Here is a 23,958-nt window from a genome sequence, read left to right as displayed (position 1 = left end):
CAAGTTTAAAATACTGTGAAAATTACCAAATGGGACCCAGAAGAATGTGACCAGAGACATTAGTGAGTACATGCCAATACCCAAGTAACTTGGTGGACATAGGGTCGCCGCAAACCTTCAATTTGTTAAAAAAAAAAAAAAAAAAGTGCAAAGTGCTACTTCTTATTCAACTGTACAAGAACCTACTAGGTGTCAGATACTATCTTAGAAGATCGAGATAAAGAAGTAAATAAAACATATGAGCTCATGGATTTCACATGCAGACCAGTAGGTAGGGATGGTATATAACAAATTCAAATAATGAAGAAACAAACAATTAACTTCAGAGATCTGTAGTGCCACAAAGAAAATAAAACATGCTGATGTGCTATGAAATGAGGAGGGTTAATAGAGGCTGTATGAACTAAGGAAGCCCCTCTGAGGTGTCTGTGACATTTGGGCTAGGGAGTCAAATGTTAACAGGGAACCAGCCATATAGACTCAAGGGAAGAGGATTTCAATGACAGATTAAAGTCACTACAATTGCTGTATGTCAGAAAAAGAGTTCAGAAAAGAATGGGGATGGAAACCTATAAAACCCCAAAACCGTGGGGGTCAATACAGTGAAGAAAAATGGAATGACGGTTTTTGGGCTTTCTGCTATAATGTACTTGTGAGTCTAAAATCAATTCAGTGGCCCACAAGCAATACTTTGAAAAATGAAACAGAAAAAAATAAGGATGATGTAGGAAGAGTTTTAAGTATTATTTCTTGAAGCTTTACTCTGGCTGTTTATATATATCAACTGATGGGATATATTCTTCTGGGTTGCTATGTAAATGTTATTTTCCACTGAACTGAAATGCCTGAAAGTCACTGGTTGGACAAACAAAGCAGAGGAAAAATGATACAGAAGAATAAGTAAATAAGTGACACTAGCAATGAATAAGCATGTTCCAGAACTGTGTGCAGAGACTGAAGAAGAGATCCTGGGTATGAGGACGCTAACTGAAGATTAATCTTGGGAGACGCAAGTGGGACAGTTTTAAGAAGAAGGCAACATAATTATAAGATCAACAGGGGATGAAATGTAAGAGAGAGATGAATATCCATAGAAAGTATCCTGAGAACTATCAGTAGGATTCAGTCATTAATGGTATAAAGCAACTTTTCTACAGAGCCGGATGGTCAACTCAAATACTGCAACTTATGTTTTAATTATTTTCAAGCTTAAGGAAGGATCATATGTCATTGTATATAATAACAAATTAAGAGAATTATTGTTTACATTTCTTTTAAACATAGGAAGCTTAAGGACAACTCTTCTTCATCCTTTCCATACCAAAAGGATAGGAGATTAACAGTAACACTCTGAATTAGAGCAAGTCTGGATTTGAGAACAGATGAACACTGAAATGCCACACTGAACACTTTCATCAACCTGAAAACACAGCTAAAATATTATCCAAGTGAAGCAATAAGTGGGTTTTATATAGTTTATTAAAAACAGAAAAAACAATATTTTATAATAATGTGCAAGAACCAACTGACATCAGAAGATGGAATCTGTCATGCTTCAACAAAAAATTTCATGTAATTGATAGATGAACTGAGAATGAGTATCATGATTAAGTGAGTACACTTTTCAACTTGGATAAATAAATATATGTTTCTTTTAAGCTATGAAAGATAAAACCAAGTTAAGAAGTAAATCAACTTAGATCAAATTAGGCTTAACACTTTTTTACAGCTATTAAAAAAAATTAAACCTTTTTATCCATTTTCTACTTTTGAATATGCTTAAAATACATTACAAAAATAGTTGTACATAAACTTATAAGTAATATAGAGGCATGTGCTCAAACTTTTTACTAATAAGAGTAATTAACCAAAAAAGTTTTAAAGATCAATGTAACAGAGGCTAAGAAGAAGAAAATGTATGACAATTACATAATTTTCAGTTTTAAAACTCACATGCATATTTATCACTAAATGAATGAATAGTTCAAAAGAGAATTTGAAACAAATTAATGACACACTTCATTTCATATATGGCACTCCTCTATATTATATAGATAAGATCAGAATGATAGTGAAATAGTAGCAAAATATTTCTAGAAATTGAATCCTTTTCCTATTTTTGACTATTACAAATTTTTAGAGGAGCTGTAGAAAAAAAGAAAATAACACCATGTTCAAAGTTACAAAAATATTAGTTTACAGCCACATAAAAAAGTATTTTAATGTTTTCAGTTAAAAAGTACAAATACAATAACAAAAATCTATTTTACCAAAGTGTTTCCCTGTGTATATATTGATATGCACAACCTAATTTTCATCTTCACTCTTCGTAACACTAAAACATTATTTGCCTTATCTTTCACTGATGTGTAATAGAATTTTCCAAAGATAACATTATATGAGATAATGTGACACATTAAATTCAGAAGGAGATAGAAGAACCCAGCTCTCAATTAAGCCAGACATTAAATACAGACACAGAAGTGGAAAACACCACCACCTTTTTCATTATTTCCTTAAAAATTTCATTATTTGGGGAGGTGACGAGGATAGTTAGTTACTATCAAAATGCTACTCATCTATACTAACTATAATAGGCTTATTTTAAAATGCACTGATAAATATTTTTTCAGCTTTACTGAGGTATGAGTGACAAAATTCATATATTTAAGGCATACAACGTCACTTTTGATACATATCTACATTTTGAAGTGATTACCATAATGAGTGAATTAACATGTCTATCACCTTATATGGCTACCAAGCCCCCACTCTGTGAGAACACATTAGCATTTAAAGATTTCTCTATTTAGCACTATATACCTATAAATAAATCACATAATAAAAAGCTCTTTATAGTCCTCAATACCATGAGTCCAAACGTGCCCTGAAACCAAAATGTCGAGAACCACTGGTATGCAAACATGAGCAATCACAGGTTTGTACATGGTGTGGGCACATTTTCATGCCAACCATTAGCAAGAAATTTTGATAATTTAGAGTTCAATGACTGGGGATTTACAAATATGCCCTTTCTTTAAGCAAGTTATTACTGCTTAGTGTTAAAACATAATTGGAAAAGCAGATATATGCAGTATTCTTACAAATATTAAAAAAATAAAGTGCAAACACTAACTTTTCAACATGAAATGGAGCAAAAATATCTTTATGTTTTAGTAAAAACTTCCAGTGTATTCTGAGCTTTTAAAATGGCTTTATGACACTGACAATTCTAGATTGTCAGTGGATGGATTCTGATGCCAGCATTGGTAACAGATATGGGAAGGAGCCATCAAGTACATCCTATAAATGAAGTAGTTTGAATTCCAGAAAGATTTGCCCTAGACCTTGTTGTGTAATGAATTCCACTCCACTGAAAATCATTTTCTTTAGTTTTCTTTTAGTCTTTTGAACAAAATTTGAAAGTAAAGATATTCTTGAAAATTTGCCAACTCACTCAACTCTAAAATACAAATTGCTAATATTCTACAGTGACCGTTGGTACATGGAAAACTGAAAAATTCAACTCTACATTGCTAAACCTGGTATGACCTCACTTTTCAGATCAACAGACATATCTACACATCTCCCACATCTATCTATGCATGCTTAGTCACATATGTGAGCACATAGACATAAAACTCATCTTTTAAAATCCGGAAGGAAATATTTTTAAAAAATGGTATACCATAAATCTCTAGAAAGTGGGATTTTTTCCATGAATATTACTTCATTTGAACCATCTCTTCTCCTAACTTTTTTAATAGCAAAATATGTAAACTTTATTTAATAAGAATAAATGAAGTTAGAAAAATAATTTGGCTCAATAATGACAAGAGAGCATTGCCTAAATCTCATCTACATCAGTGGTTTTCAACCAGAGGCAATTTTGCCCCCTATAGAACACCTAATAAAATGTGGACACATTTTTGGTTTCCTCAACTGGAAGGTGGTACGATGAACATGGCAACAAAAAATTTTCTGGCACAAAACGTCAACAGTGCTGCTCTACATGGATCTCTGATAGACGAGCTTATTCTGCAACCAACTTTCTCCAAAAGAAAAAAATATGTTTTAGCCAGGTACAGTGGCACATGCCTGTAATCCCGGTGGCCTAGGAGGCAGACATAGGAAGATTCTACGTTCAAAGTCAGCCTAAGCAATTTAGTGAGGCCCTAAGCAACTTAATGAGACCCTGTCTCAAAATAAAAAATATATATATATAAACTAAAAAAGAGCTGGGAGTGTGGCTCAGTGACTAAGCATTCCAGGGTTTTAACAATCAGGCACAATTCACATTTATTTCCCTTTCATGAATTTAAACTTATAAGCATTTACTGATGATTTAAGACAGGTGGGAATCAAGGTAGCAAAAAAAGAATGGATTACAGTATTCTAGTTAAGATTTTTGAGCCTCAGTTTCTCCTGGATAACATGAAGATTAGATCTTCCTTGCTTGAGTCTATCAGAAACATTTTAGCTAGCTCCTGCACTCCAGTCGTAACTAATACTGATGGATGACCTTTGTTAAGGGCTTATTATGTGCTTGGATGATTTTTTTTTTTTTTTTAAGAAAAATAAATTTTTGCATCAGCACTAGGCACACCTTCAAAGGAATGACACGTGATTACATAAGCCAACTTTTAGAATTACCAAATATTTATTAAACTCTCTACAGCTTGAAAGTACTAAGAATGAAACTCCCCAAACAAAAATATTTGGTGAAATCCATCTTGTGATATATAAGGAAGAAATTTAAAAGATAAATGAAAGGTATAAAAAGACAGGAGCAAACAAAATAATTTATAATGACAAGTTAAAGCAGATCCACCCATTCTTCAGTGTATTTCCTCCATTGGTCAGGATACATTTTATAACTCTAACATTGCTAATTCCAAAATCTAAAATCTGAAACCTTTTGAGCGATTACACGGTGCCACAGGTGGAAAATTCTACATCATGAAACTTTGTTTCATGCAGAAAATTATTAAAATATTATATAAAATCACTATTGGGCTATGAATAAAAGGTACGTATGAAATGCAAATAAATTTGTTTAGTCCTGGGTCCCCTACCCAAGGTATCTAATATGTATCTATGAATATTCTAAAATCCAAAAAAGTCTGAAATTCAAAATTTCCAGTTCCAAGCATTTCAGATAAGGAAAGTTCAATCTGTAAAATAAACATTTATATAATGGCAAACAAGGTATGTATGTAACAACATACATTAACACGGATATAACAAAATATTTTTAAGAACTTGAAAAGTAATGGATTTGGGAATAGAATTTTGCTTTCATAACAATAGTTTCAAAATATTCAAAAATAAAAAACTGGAATTATTTCATAATAGAATAATGTCCTAAAAATCTTAAAAACCCTGATAGTACAATGTCATACATGTGAAATGTTCACATGTAATAACCTCTATGCCTTGCTGTAAAATGCAGGTGACGCTAACTCTTGGGGTTATTGTGAAAATTATCTGAAATAATATAACCCACTTTTAAAGTATTCAGAACAGGGCTTAGCACATAACACAGTTAATAAATGTTGGCTGGCTATGGTAATATATGAAGTAAATGAATGGAAGTAAACTGGAATCACACATATCCCCTACCCACATTTACTTACGTGCATTATCTCCTTCTGGAGGTTGATAAAAAGAAAGGCCCAAAGATACTATGGCTGCGATTTCTAATATAATTAAAGTGACATCTTGTAATGCTTCCCATACTAATTGAAGAAAGGTTTTTGGCTTTTTAGGAGGTATAAAGTTCTTTCCAAACACTGCTTCTCTTCTTTCTAAATCTGCAGGGTTTCCACTTAAGCCTAATAAAAGGAAACAAATTTCAATGAACACTTTTACTACTTACATGTGAAAATACCTATTTTATTCTAAACATTAATTCATTACAGTTTAAATTCTAATTCATAAGATGCTATAAAAATGTTTATTGTGCTTTAGACCAAAGTATACAAAACTTAAATTACTGAAAAACACGTGTACTGCTTTAAAGAAACATTTTAGGACGACAACGAGTGGATTCAACAATTTTCACTTTCCAAATTGCTTACTTTTTATTATACTATCTTAAGCCATCTTGTAGACTGATACAGACCAGAACTGATTATAGTTTGATGGTTTTTATGTTGGGATAAACTTTTCCCTGACATTTACTTAAGATGCTTTCTCTCTGGAAATGAGGGAAGTTTACATGCAGAGAGATATCTGCCAATTTGATTTTGTTATTGAACCTTGAATACCTAATCACTGAGGAGTCTATAGTATTCCCTCCTCACTTACTGACAACTGATGGAAAGTTAACTTATCACAACCTCTAAAAGCTTTTCTACTAAAATGTCTGTCATACTGACTGATAAACAATTTCCAAGTCACAATACTGGGAAACTTAGAATGACCTTTCTTTTAAGAAACAGGTAGTGCTATTGACTGACTGTCTATTGTCACTCTAAGAGAAAAGGCACACGGTGGGACATGATTTTTATTTCTTGGAATGCAGAATTAGCAATGGAGGAGACTGAGAGGTGACTAGACAACACTTTTGTCTTTCCTTCATCCCATCAAGCACACCCCTCTAATTTAACCCTGTTGATCCTGCCAAACCCAGATATATCCAGTTATCTAATGCAAAGTGCACACACATACATGTTCTGGAACATAACAACACAGACAGCAGGGACCAATCAAATTTTCCCTTAGGCTATTTAAGAATGTCAAGGAAAGGGTCAGAGATACAAGAATAACACTACTTTTAATTTACCATATTAGTCCTAACTTCAACTTGTTTTTTTGTAAGAGTCTATTCCAGGAAAAATATCAAAGAAGGAAGACAGGAGAACAGTAGATTACTGAAAGACTCTTGTTGTTTTTAACTCTTTTAACTACTAATCTCAATACTGAGGCAGGCAGAGTTGAAGAGACTGTTGGAATAAATGACAAATGGATTCAACAATTTTCACTTTCCAAATTGCTTACTTTGTAATATGTACTTTGGGAAAGTAAATGTAATCATTTACTTTCTTGAAGGTACCAAAAAAGATTCCAGAGAATGTTCTCACTGGCAACTGCAATGTGGTCTATACTGAGCAGTTTGAAAAGCATTTTACATTTTTGACGACAGATATCATTAACCAAAACCTTCCACAGACCTGAGAACAGAGATGGAGTCAATGAAAGGAAAGGCAGTGAAGGACTATAGTAATAAGGATAGTATCACATAGTGGGAATACTGGGTAGCTTTGCCTTGTCTCATGTTTTAGTGCCCTAAGAAAATGAAACAAAAAGGGCTACTAACCCTCCCTGGATTGGTCTCCACTCCCCTACCCCCAAGAAATGTGTTTGAAGGTATTAATTATATACTTTATCTCACACTATAATAGACTTTACCATTAACTGAATATATAATGTTATTTTAAATATCACCAATATAACAAAAAAAATAGTCAAATCTTAACTTTTACTGTTTATAACAGAAGCCAAGATTTTAGGTTAATGTTGAAAAGAATAGTTATAGAGCTAAAGATAGCTTTCGGGACTTGGGGATGTTTAAAAAAAAAGCAACTTGTTTTAGTTTTTTTTTTTTTTTGGTGCTGGGGATTGAACCCAGGGCCTTTGTGCATGTGAGGCAAGCACTCTACCAACTGAGCTATATCCCCAGCCCAAGCAGCTTGTTTTAAGAATTATTGTGAATCTTCTAAACTAGCAGCAGCACATATGTTGGATTCTACACCAATAAAACTATCTGGTTTAGAAGACCCAGCGACAGTTTACTTATGGAAATCTTGTTTAAGCCACTTGACCCCCTTGGTGGTGAAGAGAGTATTAATATTTGTTGGTGTGACTTGCAACTATTTTGAAGTACCAAAGATATGTCATAAATTAAATGGCAACTGTTATTAAGGGGGAAGACATGTTACAAATTTATTGCATGGAATGGATGTCAACTCTATTTTGAGGGAAGTTAATTTCTAATAATAAGTTTACTAATCTAAATAATAAAGTTAAGCATTTTATAACAATAGTCTACCACCCAATAAATATTTACTGAAAATTTACTACTTTTAGAGACTGTTCTATTACTGAGGAAACAGTGTGAACAAGACAAATTCCACATTCAGTAAATACATATTACATGGAAAGGAGAAAAAAAAAGATATACAATTAAAATAATTAGAGATGCAAACAGGTAAAATGGAGACAATAAAAGGGCCACTAGACCTCTCTTAGTGAACTGCACTAGCCTTTCTGAGGAACTAGCATTTCACTTGAGTCTGAATGTTGAGGAGTCAATCATGGGAAGACTCCAAAGCAAAGCATTCACAGCAGCACAAAAGCAAATACAGTCTAATATTTAGGAGTAATTGATGAGTAAAAATAATGAAATATCTTCTGCCTTTTTCTGTGGGCTCAGTTGCCTTCAGTGGAGTGGCAATGAGGCCAAGGTCATGCATGGGATTGATCTCCTAATGGTCCAGTTAACTTTACAAAGAGAATATATAACCACAACTCATCAAAAGCAGCATCAGAATTACATGCTTTTTTAGGTCGACTGTAGAGAAAAATAGCTTACATTCATTCTATGAGTACACAGTGGCTCAACAGTACTTTCTTTATAGTTGAACAGAAAATGACATTTTTATGAAATAAAATGCAAATTATATCAAAACCATGATGTTTTACAAGTAAATGTGGCTTCTTTAATTGCTTAGACTAATTTAGGAAACGGAAATAGGGCAATTTACTGGAATGTTGTCAAGATGGGTTTAAATAAAAACCATGGCTAACATACACACAAACTACAGTTCTATCAAATTCTGTACTTGAAGTTGTGCCTTATGTGTATATGTATGTGTGTACAGGTATGTATGTATGTATGTGATCTTGGGTGGAGATAGCAGCCAACCGGACTTTTGTGAGGGCCAGATCAAAACATACAAATCAAGAAAGGACGTGAAAATGTGTGTTTATGTACATTTTCAATGTCAAAAGAGAAGGTGATCCCTTCTCTAAAGTCAAATTTACATATCCAATTCCAACAGCCTACTATGTGCCTGGAACTGTGAAAGGCACTAAGCATCCAAAGAGAAGTGAGACTGAAGGATGCCTTCCCTGGTACTTCCCCCTCCAGGAACTTAAGAGTTTGGTAGGGAAGACTGATAAGCACCCAGTTAAACACAACCCCATGTATTAAGTATTATGATGGGAATGGTGAAGATATAGAAGGCATACATACAGAGGGCTGAGATACAAATTTATGGGGCTGGGGTAGATAACAGAATGCCCAAGATATCAAACTTGAGCTCTTAAGAATGCTTAAGAAATAGTCACATTAAGGACTATATCTTTATTAAAGAATAAAGTATTTTATTCTTCATAGACGGTAGTGTTTTAGGTGGAGGTAAAGTATTTTAGGTGGAGAAATCAGCAGTCCAGAAGCAAAAGCACACATGACATAATAGTATTTAAGATAACTGAAAATTTTGCTATGTCCTAAACACTGAGGTGCGGAATTGGGAAAAGGAGATGAGATTAGAAAAGTAACTAGGAATTAGATCCCAAGATTTGTAAGCCTAACAAAGTCTAAACTTCAATCAGAAGGAAAAACAAAACTACTACTGGCTTTAAGCAGGAAAGTGATAGTGTAAAAGAAGATAGGAAGAAGCACCAATCATGATGTTACCTGAATTAGCACGAGAGAGAATGGTGACCTCAAATGGAGTAGCATAGACATGCACAAGTAGACACCCTTGGGTTAAGAGAAAGCTAGGAGTTAGGAATCAGGTTTTCAGGACCAAAGCTTGAGGGCGATCCTGAATGAGCTGCTCAAGTGGGAATCACCAGCACCCAGATGGCTTGTGTAGTGACAGGCATGGATGTCATCACCACAAGAGTGTATAGATGAAGAGGAGGATATACAGACAGATGGAAACCTCAGATAATCAATGTTTAAAGTAAAGCAAAGGAGATTGGCTAGATGAGATTGGCCAGACAGGAAGAAAGAAAACTGAATGTATGACACTGGGAAGACAAAAGAATTATTTAATAGGAAGTATGTCTACTGTGACCTGAAAAGTAAAAATAAGCTTAAACAACAACAACAACATACAAAAGGCTGTGCTACTTCAATATTTTCAACTATGACTTTTAAAAACAATTTTATTACAATAAACATATAATTATCCATTATATAGTAGCACTAATTTTCTAGGACAAGATCATGCATGATCATCAATATAAAAATTTCAAGGATGACTCTATACAAATATAAAAACATAGATGGCTGACACACACATGGCCATGAAAATACTTGCTCAGTGCCTGTGCTAACCAAGCATATACATGGGGGCATAAGAGAATTCTTATAGTAGTTTATAAGCTAATAATGATTTACCATGAGTAAAGGGCTGATTTTCTTAAAGAGCTAAAATATACTTCCATGTTTGTTAGTTTTATTCTATTATACCATTAAAACATGGTCAAAGGACACCATTAAAACAGGTTTACTTTGGCAAGTGCAAATATAAACTGTCATCTGAAACATCACGGAAACTTTGGGCAATCAGGGAGAAATGTTGTTGACCCCACTTTGCTTCCTACCACACCTCTTTAGTTTATCTGTCTCCTTTCTTATTTGCTTTGCTTTTTTCCTCTTCTACCTAATTGTAGCAACCACCAAAAATCTTAAGATCTCACTTAACTTCTTGCCCTTTATAAGTCCATAAAGCCATGCCTCTTAGAGAATACCAACTGGTACCACCTTTAATTTTTATGTATTTATTTTTATGTTTTGCTCAATGTAATACTACTGAAAAATAAGGTACTAGGTATAGAGGCCTGCATTCCTGAAATTCTATTACCAGAGAAAGACTACCTACTATTCAATAAAATATAACATAGACAACATAGGAACATATTAAAATAAAAAAGATACCAAAAGCTTTTGTAAAAAAGAATCAAGAAGTATGATTTAGAATATGAATAAAAAAGTCAATTGTAGCAAAATAACCAAGATACAAAACCAAAAATTGTTAAGGTAACTTTATGCAGTTAGGATGTTCCAAGCAGGTTATTTTGATATAAAAGTACATTCTTAGATTCTGAAGACTATGAAACAGATGCTCGCTCTAAAAGAAAGAGCTAAAAATACAAAGTTACAAATCTCAATTCCAGTTAATTTTACAGTTCCAGTTCCTTTAATGATGGTTATCAGAACTGCTAAGAAGTTTTAAATGTAAAAAACTCACATCTGGTTCAAAATAATTCCTTTTGGTCAGTACCCATGCAGTCTTCTTAGAACAAGTTCAAGAACTACTCTATTAGAGAACAAGTATGGTGTGACAAAAAGGAATCACAAACATGTAATTGACTGATAAGGTGGGGGCATGCTTTTAAAGACTAGATTGCCACAGAGAATGCTGTTGTTTGGATCTTTAATGTCTCCAAAGACCTATGTGTTGAAGGTGTGCTCCCATCTTGTGGCTCTATTTAAGAATGGTGGAATCTTTAGGCTGTGGGACCTTGTGGAAGGTGCATGCCCTTGAAAGGAATAATGGGACTCTGGCTTCTCCTCTCTCTTTCTCTCTCTCTGCTTTCCATCCACCATGAGACAGTTTCCTTTGCCCTGTATTCCTGCCAAAGACGTACTGCCTCACCATAGGCTGGAAGCAATAGGCCAACCAACCATAGACCAAAGCTTCCAAAATTGTCAAAATAAACCTTCCCTCCTTTTAAAGTTGATTATTTCAGTATTTTGTCACAGGGAATAGAAAGCTGACTAACACACAGAACCATAATCCATTTTTTTTAACCATGTAATTCCAAAAAATTTCTGTTTTTCCATAAAAACTTATTAGATGAGAACACATGTGCCTCTTTTATAGTATCTCAACTTGTTCACAAGCTATGTGAGCTAAACTTTTATAACCAAATACAGTGGTTAAAAGCATGGCCATTGTATTAAAAAATATGACTATAACCAGAGTGAGACTTGTAAGGTATTTAACCTTTTTTGTGCTCTTTGGTTTGAAAATAGGGTAAAGGTATTAGATGGATAAAACGAATTAATACTTGTAAATGTTAATAACCAACCTGATACAAAAAGTACTACCTATCATCAGTGCTATCCATAATTATAGTTGTTATTGTTCTTAAGAAATTTCCTGGGTTGTTCCTCCAGGCTTTACACACTTAGCAGGTACCTGATAATACTATATTTCAGCAGTTTTTTTTGATGGGGGGTGGTGCTGGGGATTAAACTTAGGGCATGACACATGCTAGGCAAGTACTGTACCTCTGAGCTATACTCCCAACCCACATTTCGGCAATTCTAAGAGTTACATATTCTTACATTTTATTAAAATATCTGAAATTGGAATGTGATTTAATTATATACTTATAATTGTCTCACAGTAACAACCAATACTTTTACTTTTTTAAAGAGGGTATATAAAATATATGATAATCAACATCCTAGGTCTGATGAAAGGACCAATGAATGAATTCATAAATGAAAGAACTAAAGGCACAGGCAAACAACTTTAGCCTTACTAATCAAAATCCATATTTCCTAGAGTATAAACAGATTATTCTAACAAGAATGCTTGCTGTCTAGATCATTTCTTTGTGCAGACAAACTTCTGGTAGGTGCTCATTTCTGATCATGTTTCGGTGACAAAATATTCAATGCCTTCTGAGTGATATATTCCTACTAGACTAAAATCATGAAAATTCCTTTGGAAATAATATTCCTATGAAAGCTGTTGCCATTTTTATTTATACTTTCAGTAACTGCAAATACTAATCTGATGCTTATGTTTTGCTTTACAGTCTTTAAAAGAACATTGCAAAATGATTAAGCGTTTATACATAAATATTAAAAACAATAGGTTGTACAAATTTTAGCAAATATTAAATTCATAATACCAGGAAGTACAAGAGCAAAAGATTTGTAAACAAAGAAGAGGAAAAAATAATGCATATTTTATTTAATGCACAGACTACCAATAATTCACAAAAAATTCTTAATGTCAAAAGTTCTAGAGCTTATCCATTGCTTCTACCATGTTGTCAAAATGGTATGTAATCACTGCTTCCTAAAATATAAACCACTATACTAGAAGCAAAGTTTCAATTAACTTCACTAGTTAAACCATAATCAGTGTAGGGAATTCTACCCAAAATAAGAGCACAGAAGAAACTGTACTGCAAACCAAGAAGAAATCACGTTTTTAAAAATGAGAGGGCATAAAGGAAGGTATTCAGTATTAGAAAACAAGAAATTTGATTAAGAGCAGAGAGGGGAAGACAGTTAAGTATAGAACTGAAACTGGAGCTCAACAAGGCTTTTATGAACAAACTGTTGTCATACTGAGGACTCTTTAATGTTAACATCACCTGTTAATCTGGTGATCATGAAGCATTCATCAATTTAGGTTTAGCTTAAATTTAACAGGTCTTACAGAAAAAGAGGATACACCAAGTATCTGAAGAAGGCTTTTTAGGACATGAGTGAATACTGACACTAAGTTTTTCTAAGTTATACCACTTCAGAGAAATCAAAGGAACTATTTATCGATACAGTAGAAAATTACATGAATGTTCAAAGAATATTTGGTGTGATTTAAAATTCTAATCTTGAAAAATTACTTTTTGTTATTATGTTAAATATTATCATGAGCAGCAATGTGGCATGTTTCAGAAAATATGTTAAGAAAAGCACTTTTGCATAATTTCTCTAGAAGTGACTTTGGAATATATACTAACTTAATATATTACAGTAATAATTCCCCATCTTTACTAAAATAAATTATAATTACCAAACATTCATCCTCATATGTTCCCTCTACTCTCACCTTTGCAATGTTTAAATGTCTTCTTGAAATTTCCTAACGTAAATTTTATGTTCAACACAATCAACGTATCAAAGATCATCTTTTCAAATCATTTCAAAGACCATAATGCAATGAAGTTACAATAAATTTTCCCTTCTTGATTTCAAAAGGAAACTTCGGACAAATCAAGAATTATGAAACCAAAAGTTTCTTTGAATGAGGGAAAATTCAACTCAGTCCAAAGTTTGAAAACTATTTTTAATCAAAGAAATGTCTGCTAAGTGAAAAACTATGTGCCATCTAAACTACAAGCTTTGCTTTAGGACCTCCTGAACTAATAATTAAAGTCTAGATTATGCCCTGTAAGTTGAAAAGGACTTGGTCAGCTACTGGCAAAGACAACTATTTTAAACCACCTGGCAAAATGAAGAATAGTGAGCAGGGTTTATTTCCACTGAATCCCCTGGGGGCTACCAAGCTTGCTTCCATCCTCTACAGCTCGAATGGAAAGACAATCTTGTTATTGTAAACAGGCAGCAATAATACATACAGCGAGACAAACTATTTCATCCCACTAGTCTGAAACATGTAATTATTCTATAACATTATTTCTTGGTCTAAATTTAACTTTAACTGTACCAATCAGGTACCTATTTTTAACATCACTACAATTATGCCATGGTCACATAATAGCCAAGAAAATATAAACCAATATAAACATGTTTTTATGAGTCAAATATATAGCACTCTCTGAACAAAGGACTAAAAACAAAACTCACCTTCATTAGGAGATGTTTTCAACTTGGCGCAAATTCCATAGACATCTCCATAACTTTCCTGTATTTTTCGTAATGCGTCTGTGGACCTGAGCTCCATGAGAGCCCGCAGCTCTGCGAGCGTAATTCCAAAGTCTCCATCATGATTAGCTTCTTTCAAAGAGTTTTTCACACCACTATATGCAACTGAGTTGTTTGCCATGTCGCCCATTACAAGTATAATTTATTAGGAGGAAAATGTTTCCCAAAAAAATCTAATTTTCACTTGATATATTTCCAAGATGAAAATCTTTTAAATATGAAAATCTTTCTTAAACCAAACACTTCATTGTGTGACTTTGTAAAGCAGCATCAGCAGCAACATTTCCCAGAGAAGTATCTTGACCTTTGGTCCATGACTCATTTCTTCACATCAATCATGAGATGTACACATCTGCAATAAAATATGTAAAATTTAGTAAGATCCGTCCTACAGTGTAATGCACATAAGCACACTTTCTAAATGCCATCAGGTAGCTAATCATGGTACATTGTTTGCTTATAAAATATTTGTTTCATACCTTTAAAATTTTCATGCATGATAAAAGATCCAAGTATGACTTCTAAATAAAATCATATATCAAAAGACATCCGATCTCATCATTATTAAATTAAACTGCTTTTCCCATAACTGAATTTCCTTTTTCAGTGTTACTGTTACTAACAGCTATTACTGAAATACTTAGTTCCAAGCACTATGGTTGATAAAATAAGATTCATTCTCTCATTTGATCATCACAATTTAAACCTGGGAGGTGTTACTACTCTGTACTCTCCTAAGAAGGATTAAGGCCCTGTGAAATTGAATTTTCTGCACAACAAATGGCTGAAATATCTGAGTGCCAACTATTTTTAATTCTAATTTCCTTTTCATACATGGAGCCATCTCTCTAAATCTTTCACATGGAACAGCCTCTGAAAGGTCAAAAAAACTCAATGAACCCTTTAATACAGTTTTGCAGTTCTCCTTGGCCACTCTGCCACTCTACCATCTTCTGACTTTCCAAAATAAAACTATCTTCCACATGATTTAATGGCACAGGTCACCACCTCAGGTCTCTCTCTCTCTCTCTCTCTTTTTTTTTTTTTTTTTTAAGAAAGGGTCTCACTAGGTTGCTTACAGTCTTACAAAATTGCTGAGGCTGGCTTTGAACCCATGATCCTCCTGCCTCAGCCTCCTGAGCTGCTGGGATTATAGTCATGTACCACCATACCGAGTTCAAGTCTTCTTTTGACTCCCTAGTTAAAGAATTCTCTACTCTTTAGTCTTTTCTGTTTTATCTGAAATAATCCTGTTCATTTGCTTATGTTATTATTTTGTCTACCTCCACCTACAATATTATTTGAGGGTAGGGTTTGTTCGCCACTATATTTTCAGAACCCAGAACTGTGCCAGACCATGGTAGAAAATGAAAGTCGGAGAAACAAAAGAATGCAGTGCTTCAATTTCTTCACCACAATTCTATCTCCTCTTAGATTCTAACTTACCTAGAGACTTATCTAAAGATTCTTCTTTTTCCATATATATCCTTTAAACAATCACCTCAAAGTGAACAAGTCAAAGATTGAATTCATTATATTCCCTAATAAGCTCCTTTCCACAATCACCATCACCCTAATCGCCTAGGCTTGAAATCTTATACTTGATTCCATCCTCTCCAGGTTCAGTTACTAAGTCTGGTTAATTCTACCTTTGAAAATACTTCTTCTGTACAGTCCTTTGTCTTCCTGATCTTCAAGTCCCTCTATATAAATCATAACCACTTCTCCCCAGGTTCGTTCTTATTCTGAAGTCTCCTACATCAAATCCCTTGTGCATTTTGCTACTACATTTAGCTTTTTAAATAGGTTCCGTGATACTATCTGAACCTACAAGAGGAAAATGCAGTTCAATCACTCCTGGGTGTTTGGCACCAAGCTATGGTTTACTGATTCAAATTTTCTCCATCTCCAAGCAATCCACCTGTTCCTTCCCAAAATATTTAATAAGATGATGATAAGGAACTCAAAAACATACTTCCAAGTGAAATTAATCTTTAGCTATTCAACTATTATGAGGATGCTTTAAAATCATGATATGTGGTCCACATACTTCAGCATGTACCAAAGCCACCTGGAGGACCAGTTAAAACACAAATTGCTGGGCCCCACCTCCAGAGTTTTAAATTTAGTAGGATTAAGTAGGAGCTCCGTAATTTGCATTTCAATCAAATTTCCAGGCAATGTTGATGCTATCCATCTAGGGAGTACACTGTGAGAACTATTGGATTGAAGAATTAATAAAAACTTGGGTTCAAACCAATGACCTGAAGATGACTGGTTGAGTAAAGTTTGGATGCCTTGGGTTAAATTTGCAAGAATGTGATAGTAATGGATTCTCTAAGACATTTTCTTTTGTTGTGTGCTTCCTCCCACTTCACAAACCCTTATTCTCGCCCAATTATTACCAATTTTACTCATCTCCTAGGCAAAAAGTGTTCCCTCCTACACACACATCAATTATCATAATAACCTAATTTCAAAAACTAGAGAGGGTGGTTATTTGATAGACATCCTTAAGTCTCCATACGCAAAATTTATTGGCCTGAACATAATACCAACCCCCAAATCGATTTTTATTTGAGTAACAGATGAAATAATTAAGATTCTTAAGTCTTGTGTTGAAGGGAAGGATGTCCATCTGTCTTCTGGTTTTCATTAAAAAAATTTTCTCAATAACTCCTGGCCTGCTACCCCACCAGTTACTCCTGAGGTGAAATGTCCTGCCTGACAGAAGATTTTCCCAGAAAACCAAATGTTATGCAGTAGCTTTTCACCTCTCTGCTTTCTTTTGGGGCCATATACCTGCAGGACTGAACGATGCATTCTAAAATTAAAGGGGAAGATCCCCATGTTAAAACTACTACTATTGTTCAAAGTGCCTGGAGTGGGAGGAAATAAATGTCTAGTATGTCTGTTTCAATATTAGAACCTCACAGTTGTTACACAAAAACCAAGTCCTCCATTTCACCTTTGCTCAGCAATAAAATTGATTTTTTTTCCTATTCCTATGTACCAATCTTTTTTCTTCTGATACAATTCAAATAGGAGAAGAGAATTCTTGGATATCCTTACAGTCCTCAACAAGAAGAATATATAATAGAACTAGGAGTTGAAACTATATTTTTAACAAAATAGCCATGTTCCTCCTATGAATAATGCCTCCATATTAAGTCTTCACACTTACAATGGAAGTGTCATAATGGAAGTTTCTATAGGTAAAAAAAAAAAAAAAAACAGTCAAATAATCCCAAATGTACCTACTTAATCAAACTGGTACTAAAGGGGTATGGTTATGAATATTTGCCACTTCAACATCCTTTTCCCCATTTTTCAGTAACAGCCTCACTTCATATTTAGAGATTTGCCCTTGCCCAATGTTCAGTAAATCTGAGTGGGAATCCATATTAGATACTGCCCCCAGCCATATTTCACTGGTTCAGAAATTTGAATGTGACCTGAAAAGGGTCAATGAGTAGCAGCTCGACTTTCTTTCACTGTGACTTCAAGGCAGAGACACATTTCTTCTTACTGAAGGTAAATCTGAGAAAAACATGAGGTATAACTGTAGCCATTTTGTTCCACAGGGGAAAGTCTCTGGAAATGGATCCAGTAGAGAACAGAGCATGTAGGAAAGGAACGGATGGACGAACGGACGGACACACACACACACACACACACACACACCAAATGAGCAAGGCATGTACCTGTGATATCATTTGAGTCTCTGGGTCATTCAATGACTAAGATTGGTCCTATCCTTGATCTTTTGTCCTATCCTTGATCTTTTTAGTAATTTATCAATTAATTCCTTCTAAAGATTTAGTTTTCCAACACTCTGCAACCTGCAGCTTTGATAAGCACATGATTACCAATCATGTTCAATTTCCCCAGTGTAAGAAAACGATGTCCAGGGAAAAGCAACCAATTTGAGAATAAGCCACTTTTCAAAAAGTATACTATTTGAATTACCAATTACCAACAAATTATATATCAGGTTGTATCAGTTTCTTCATTGTCTATCACATCTCTCTTCTACCGTTTGCTTCTTTAACTACTATTTCATTCATATGCCCCACTGACAAACATGTGGATGACAAGAAAAAAGTTGTGCTTTTTACTTGTTTGCTACAAAATGACAAGCAAAAGCAATTCCACTATTTGGAATGAGATAAAATAATAAGTAGAGTAACTATTTTAATTGTCTTTGTTATTTAATTTTCTTTTAACTCTTCCATTTGAAAATCTTAAGGGGGGAACAAACACATTAAGTGGAAGCACAGAAGAGGGGGAATTTAAAGAAAGCACACAGCTACTCTATGTACTCTTAGTCTACAAAATATATCCCAGGATAAATAACATCACTGATCAAATTAGTTGTTAGTCTTTGAGAACATATGCAAAGAAAAGAGGAAGTTGAAAACCAGAGTTGGGCAAAAATGGCTATGATCTTTAAGACAGGGAATAAGGTAAATCCCTATTGATACACAAGCTTTCTTAAGAATGGGCAGGGTCTTAAAAGAAGATAAAAGGATGATTGTGAGAGCCTAGTAATGACTGGCACTCATAAGAGCTGTGTTAATAATACAATTTCAATTTCTTCTTTCACAAAACCACTTGATTTATCATGGAAAAGTTGCATGAATGTTATCTAGACTCAACATGATAATCAAAAAAAAAAAAAACCTAAAAGAAGTATAGGGTAATTAATTAATTATGGGGTAAAATATGGAGCTGGGTGAAATATGAAATGATAAACAAGATTCTGGCAGGAAAGCGAGAAAATATATGCTAACACAACTGAAAACATTAGTAACGAGGAAAAACCTGGAAGGAAATGTTTTTGTTTTTAAATGCATTGTTTAGCACTCAATTCCTGATTGATTCTAAACATTTATTAGTGACCTGGAGACATAGAAATTGTATTTATCCAATCTATAAATGACTCAAAGCTGGATAAATCAGCAAATATGTTAGATGACAGGATAAGATAGACAGATGGAAGTGAGGCTAAATGTAATTGGAACAAAAGTATGGCTCCTATATTTAATGAAAAAAATATAACTGTATAAATATGATACACAAGAGGTGCAACAGCCTGTATGCAAAGACCAAGGTTCAATTCACTCCAAGCTAAATATGTATTCTATTGGTATTAATTAGCAGCATCATGCTAATATTAAAGTAGCAACATAATCAGAGTAATCACAAAGTTTTTGGAGTGATTATGCAAAGTATTGAATTTTATAAAAGTTACTCAATTACAATCAAAATAAAATACAAAGTATAAATAAAATTTTAAAAGCCTTCATTGTTCTAAGTAATAAAAAGAAAAGAATCCTAGTATTTAACAACTGAAAGAGATAATAGAGATCAAGTCCAATTGCTCATTTTATAGTCACTGAAAACAAACACTTATAATCATCTATTTCTAAAAAGGACAAAGATGCTTACAATAAAAGAAAACAAGTATTAAACACTCACAGAATCATTAAAAACAAGAGTAAATGACCAACAATGGTTAAATTATGAGATAATTCATAACCCTGTGCAGGTCTTATGGAGGCTCCTACTATCAGGGAAATGTATTGTACTTCAAAATGGGCACTGACATCCTAATAATTAGATGCACCAAAAGACCGACAAAGAACTAAAAATAGTTTTTAAAAGAACACTTGAAAGACCTCCATTTTCTTGTGTGTGAACGTGTGTGTGTATGTTCCTTTAACATAAAATCAATTCCACTTCCTCTGCAACTAGCCAGGCAGTTATAGGAAGAAGGATAACTAACCTTTATAGCTGGTCTTCATATGGCTGCCATTGGCATTTGATTAAGTGAGAACTACTTCATAAAGTACTTCATCCAGCCCTGCTCCATCCAACCCTCCTAGATACCAGTAGTGCTGACAAGTCAGGTAAACAACCCAAAACTTACCACTTATTTAAATGAATAGTGTTATGGCTTGGATACAGTGTCCCCCAAAGACCTGGTCCCCAATGTAGTAGCAATGTTCAAAAATGGAAATTTGGGGAAGTGATTGGATCATGAGGGTTCTGACCTCACCAGTAGATTGATTAATTCACTGATCACTGAATGTACTACTGGGAGGTGGTGGAGGCTGTGGGAAATGTGTCCTACTTGGAGGGAGTGAATCACTGGGGAATGTTCTGGAAAGGTATTTCCTATCCCTAACCCTGACCCTTCCTCTCTCTCCTTCTCTGGTGCCACAAGCTGAGAGCTTTCCCCTACCATGCCCTTCCACCATGTTTTGCCTCACCTCAGTTCCAGAGCAATATAGCCAGAACGCTGTGGAAGCCATTTGACTATGAGCCAAAATAAATCTTTCCTCCTCTAAATTGTTTTCCTCAGGTATTTGTCACAGCAACAAAAAGCCAACTAGCACAGATAATACAACTGCTACATAACTGAACCTAAATTTAATGCCTATTAGACTGAAAAACTACTTCAAGGCAAAACCAGGCCTGAGCAATCTCCTATTTTAGCAAGAAGAGCTATGATCTTTCAGCCATCTTACAGAGTCATTTTCAGCAGGGGCAAAAAAATAAACTTTGACCTGATTCACACACTGAAAACTTGAAGTCTTCCAACAATTAAAATAATTTTTAGTAAAAAATGGTAAGTTACGGTAAACTATTAGAGTGCAATAGTGGAAAGTGTAAAATGATAGACATTATACATATCAAAGAGTAGACACTTGAAGATCATAAATGGTGGGGAGTTTATTGTATGAAGTTTTGGTATATTCAGATTATTTCATTAAAACACTTAGAAGAAACCAAGGGATGGCGCAAATTTAATTCACATTTTTCACTTTTCAAGGGGCATATAAATGCTATACAGCTTCGTTAAAGTAACTCACATCAGATGAACAATGAATAATATACACATAAATGAATAAGTTTACCAAAGAGAATTTCAACTTCACAGAAGTGTTACGGCAGACAATAAGCATTGATTACAATGCCTGGTTTGTTAATCTCAAAGGTTTCATAAATACCATCCTGTGTCTGTGTTGACTAAAATTAGTCCCACTCCCCTCGTAATTTACTGATCATCTAGTAGATTCTTCAAAAGGCACAGACTAAGTACACTACTTTAAAGGGCAAGTTATAGCTCCTGTCAGTTACAAATTTGACATGACGACTTTAACAAATCTCTCAGAGTAGGAAATAGGGGAGGCATTAATTTGCTCTTCCGTTATAGTTTTTATCACATAGCTGCAAGGATTTGTTTACCTCCCTTTCTGTCTTCCCAAAGAACTCTGAACACAAGGTAGGGATTTGTGCCATTCATTTTTAACCCCCAGCACTATCTGGTACATAGTAGAGGCTCAGTATTTACTGAACAAAAATGCTCATTTGAATCTTAAGCTATAATCAATTTTAAAAAGAGGCTTTGCAACAGAAGCAATGACAATTCAAATAGCAGAGCAAAACACAACCTTATAACATGCTTAAAGTAATATGCTAACTGTGTTAGATGAGTTCAGAGAAAATCAGCTTTCAAAGAGTTTTCAAATTACCCTGGTATACAAGATCAACTTAATCTTCCTCTAAATCCTTTTAGACAACAGAAGTTAAAAGCTATTTCAGATTTTCAAATGAATTACTCTTGCGTGGCCATGGTTTTTAACCAGAGTCATTCTAGATCCTCAAGGGTATGCAAAATAATACTGAATTTCAATATTTCATAAAGCCTGGAAGGAATGACATGTTTATTTGGGAAGTAATTTGTTAGGATTACCTAAGCAAAATAAAAATATGCCAAATCAATAAATGACAAAGAGGGGCTGGGGATGTGGCTCAAGTGGTAGCGCGCTCGCCTGGCATGAGTGCGGCCCGGGTTCTATCCTCAGCACCACATACAAACAAAGATGTTGTGCCCGCCAAAAACTAAAAAATAAATATTAAAAAATTCTCTCTCTCTCTCTCTCTCTCTCTCTCTCTCTCACACACACACACACACACTCTCTCTCTCTCTTTAAAAAAAAATAAATAAAATAAATGACAAAGAAACAAAGATCTTACCCATAAAGGCATTTGGTAAGAAAACCCTCAACCTCACACCTAGCTACCGTCTTCTCTGAAATTTGATGTTTCTTCATCTGCTACTTACAGCTCAACCCATTTCAACTGAGCTTCTCCTTGGCTATTTACTGCAACCATTCCTAGGTAACCAAGGACCCCTGTTGTTCTTAAGTCTAACCAATGCCATTTAGTCCTTATCTGGCCCACTGGCAACGTCTGCTACTCCTGATTACTCCCCCACTCTTGCAATGTTCGGCTGTGAGAATGGTCCTCCATGGTTCCACTCTTGTTCTCACCACTTTGCCATCTCTGGCTGCTTGCTCTCACTTTCTATTGTTGTTCCGCTTCTGGAAGAACTGTCAAGGGACTCGATGGGGAGGGGCTGAGTGGCACAGTAATCTTTATCATAATTGTTTTCATCTGGTTTTAGTCAGAGAAAATGAGACTGGTTTACAGATAATAACAAATTATTTGCATGTGCATTTACAAGGCTTATTTATGGTTTTTTTGTTTGTTTTTCTCATATTTCAGAATTTCACAATTCAATTAAAATGATGGAACCACACTATAGCAGTCTGGCTCAGTGAAAGTGTGAAAAAAATGACTCAGTCGCCTTATTCCAAGCCCAAATGCAGCTCTCATTCCCATAACCTTTAGTCTATAAAGGAATATGCCATACTGAAGAAGAACAGGTTTTATAAATTGGTGATTCATCCTCCCTGGGGCTTTTGATAACTGTCATTTCCAGCACAGATTATTTGTTTATGCCAACAAAATACTAATTAGGCAGAATACATGATAAATTTTTAATGTGAATGATCCCAAACACAGATATCTTGAAGCTAACTTTAGACATGTTTGCCTTATGGACAGGTTAGTTGGTACCATCTTATAATGCTTCTTGTATCTCCTTAGGATACTGGTCCAATTTTGCAATGTTGTACTTACTTAGAGTCAAAAAACCATAATCCTTCTTAATTTACCCAAACCAAGATAAATTTAAAAGTTAATTCCACATAACTACAGATTAGTGGTTTTCAAACTTTAGTGTGCAACAACATCATCTGAAGGGCTCCTTAAAACACAGACTGCTGGGCTACACCTCAGAAATCTCTTCTGTTGATCTGGGCACAGTGTGAGACTTTACATTTCTAACAACTTTTCAGATGATAGCGATGCTGATGCTACTGGTCTGGAGA

General features: G+C 34.5%; 1 protein-coding gene across 3 annotated transcripts in view; it reads right to left on the bottom strand.

The window, feature by feature from the left end:
- The window catches only part of Atp2b1 (ATPase plasma membrane Ca2+ transporting 1), a 105,164-nt gene that overhangs the window by 43,744 nt on the left and 37,462 nt on the right, over positions 1–23,958 (bottom strand). For all 3 annotated transcript variants that reach the window (XM_071609655.1, XM_071609653.1, XM_071609654.1), the window contains exons 2-3: positions 14,636–15,065; positions 5,637–5,834 (exon numbers count right to left, since the gene is read on the bottom strand). In XM_071609655.1, the coding sequence (XP_071465756.1) occupies positions 5,637–5,834; positions 14,636–14,843 (406 nt within the window). In that variant the 5' untranslated portion in view covers positions 14,844–15,065. The remainder of the gene's footprint in view (positions 1–5,636; positions 5,835–14,635; positions 15,066–23,958) is intronic.

Source organism: Marmota flaviventris, chromosome 3, assembly GCF_047511675.1.
Source record: "Marmota flaviventris isolate mMarFla1 chromosome 3, mMarFla1.hap1, whole genome shotgun sequence".
NCBI classification, from domain to species: domain Eukaryota; kingdom Metazoa; phylum Chordata; class Mammalia; order Rodentia; family Sciuridae; genus Marmota; species Marmota flaviventris.
Note: the sequence above shows the minus strand (reverse complement) of the source record. Positions and strands in the feature narration are given on the sequence as shown.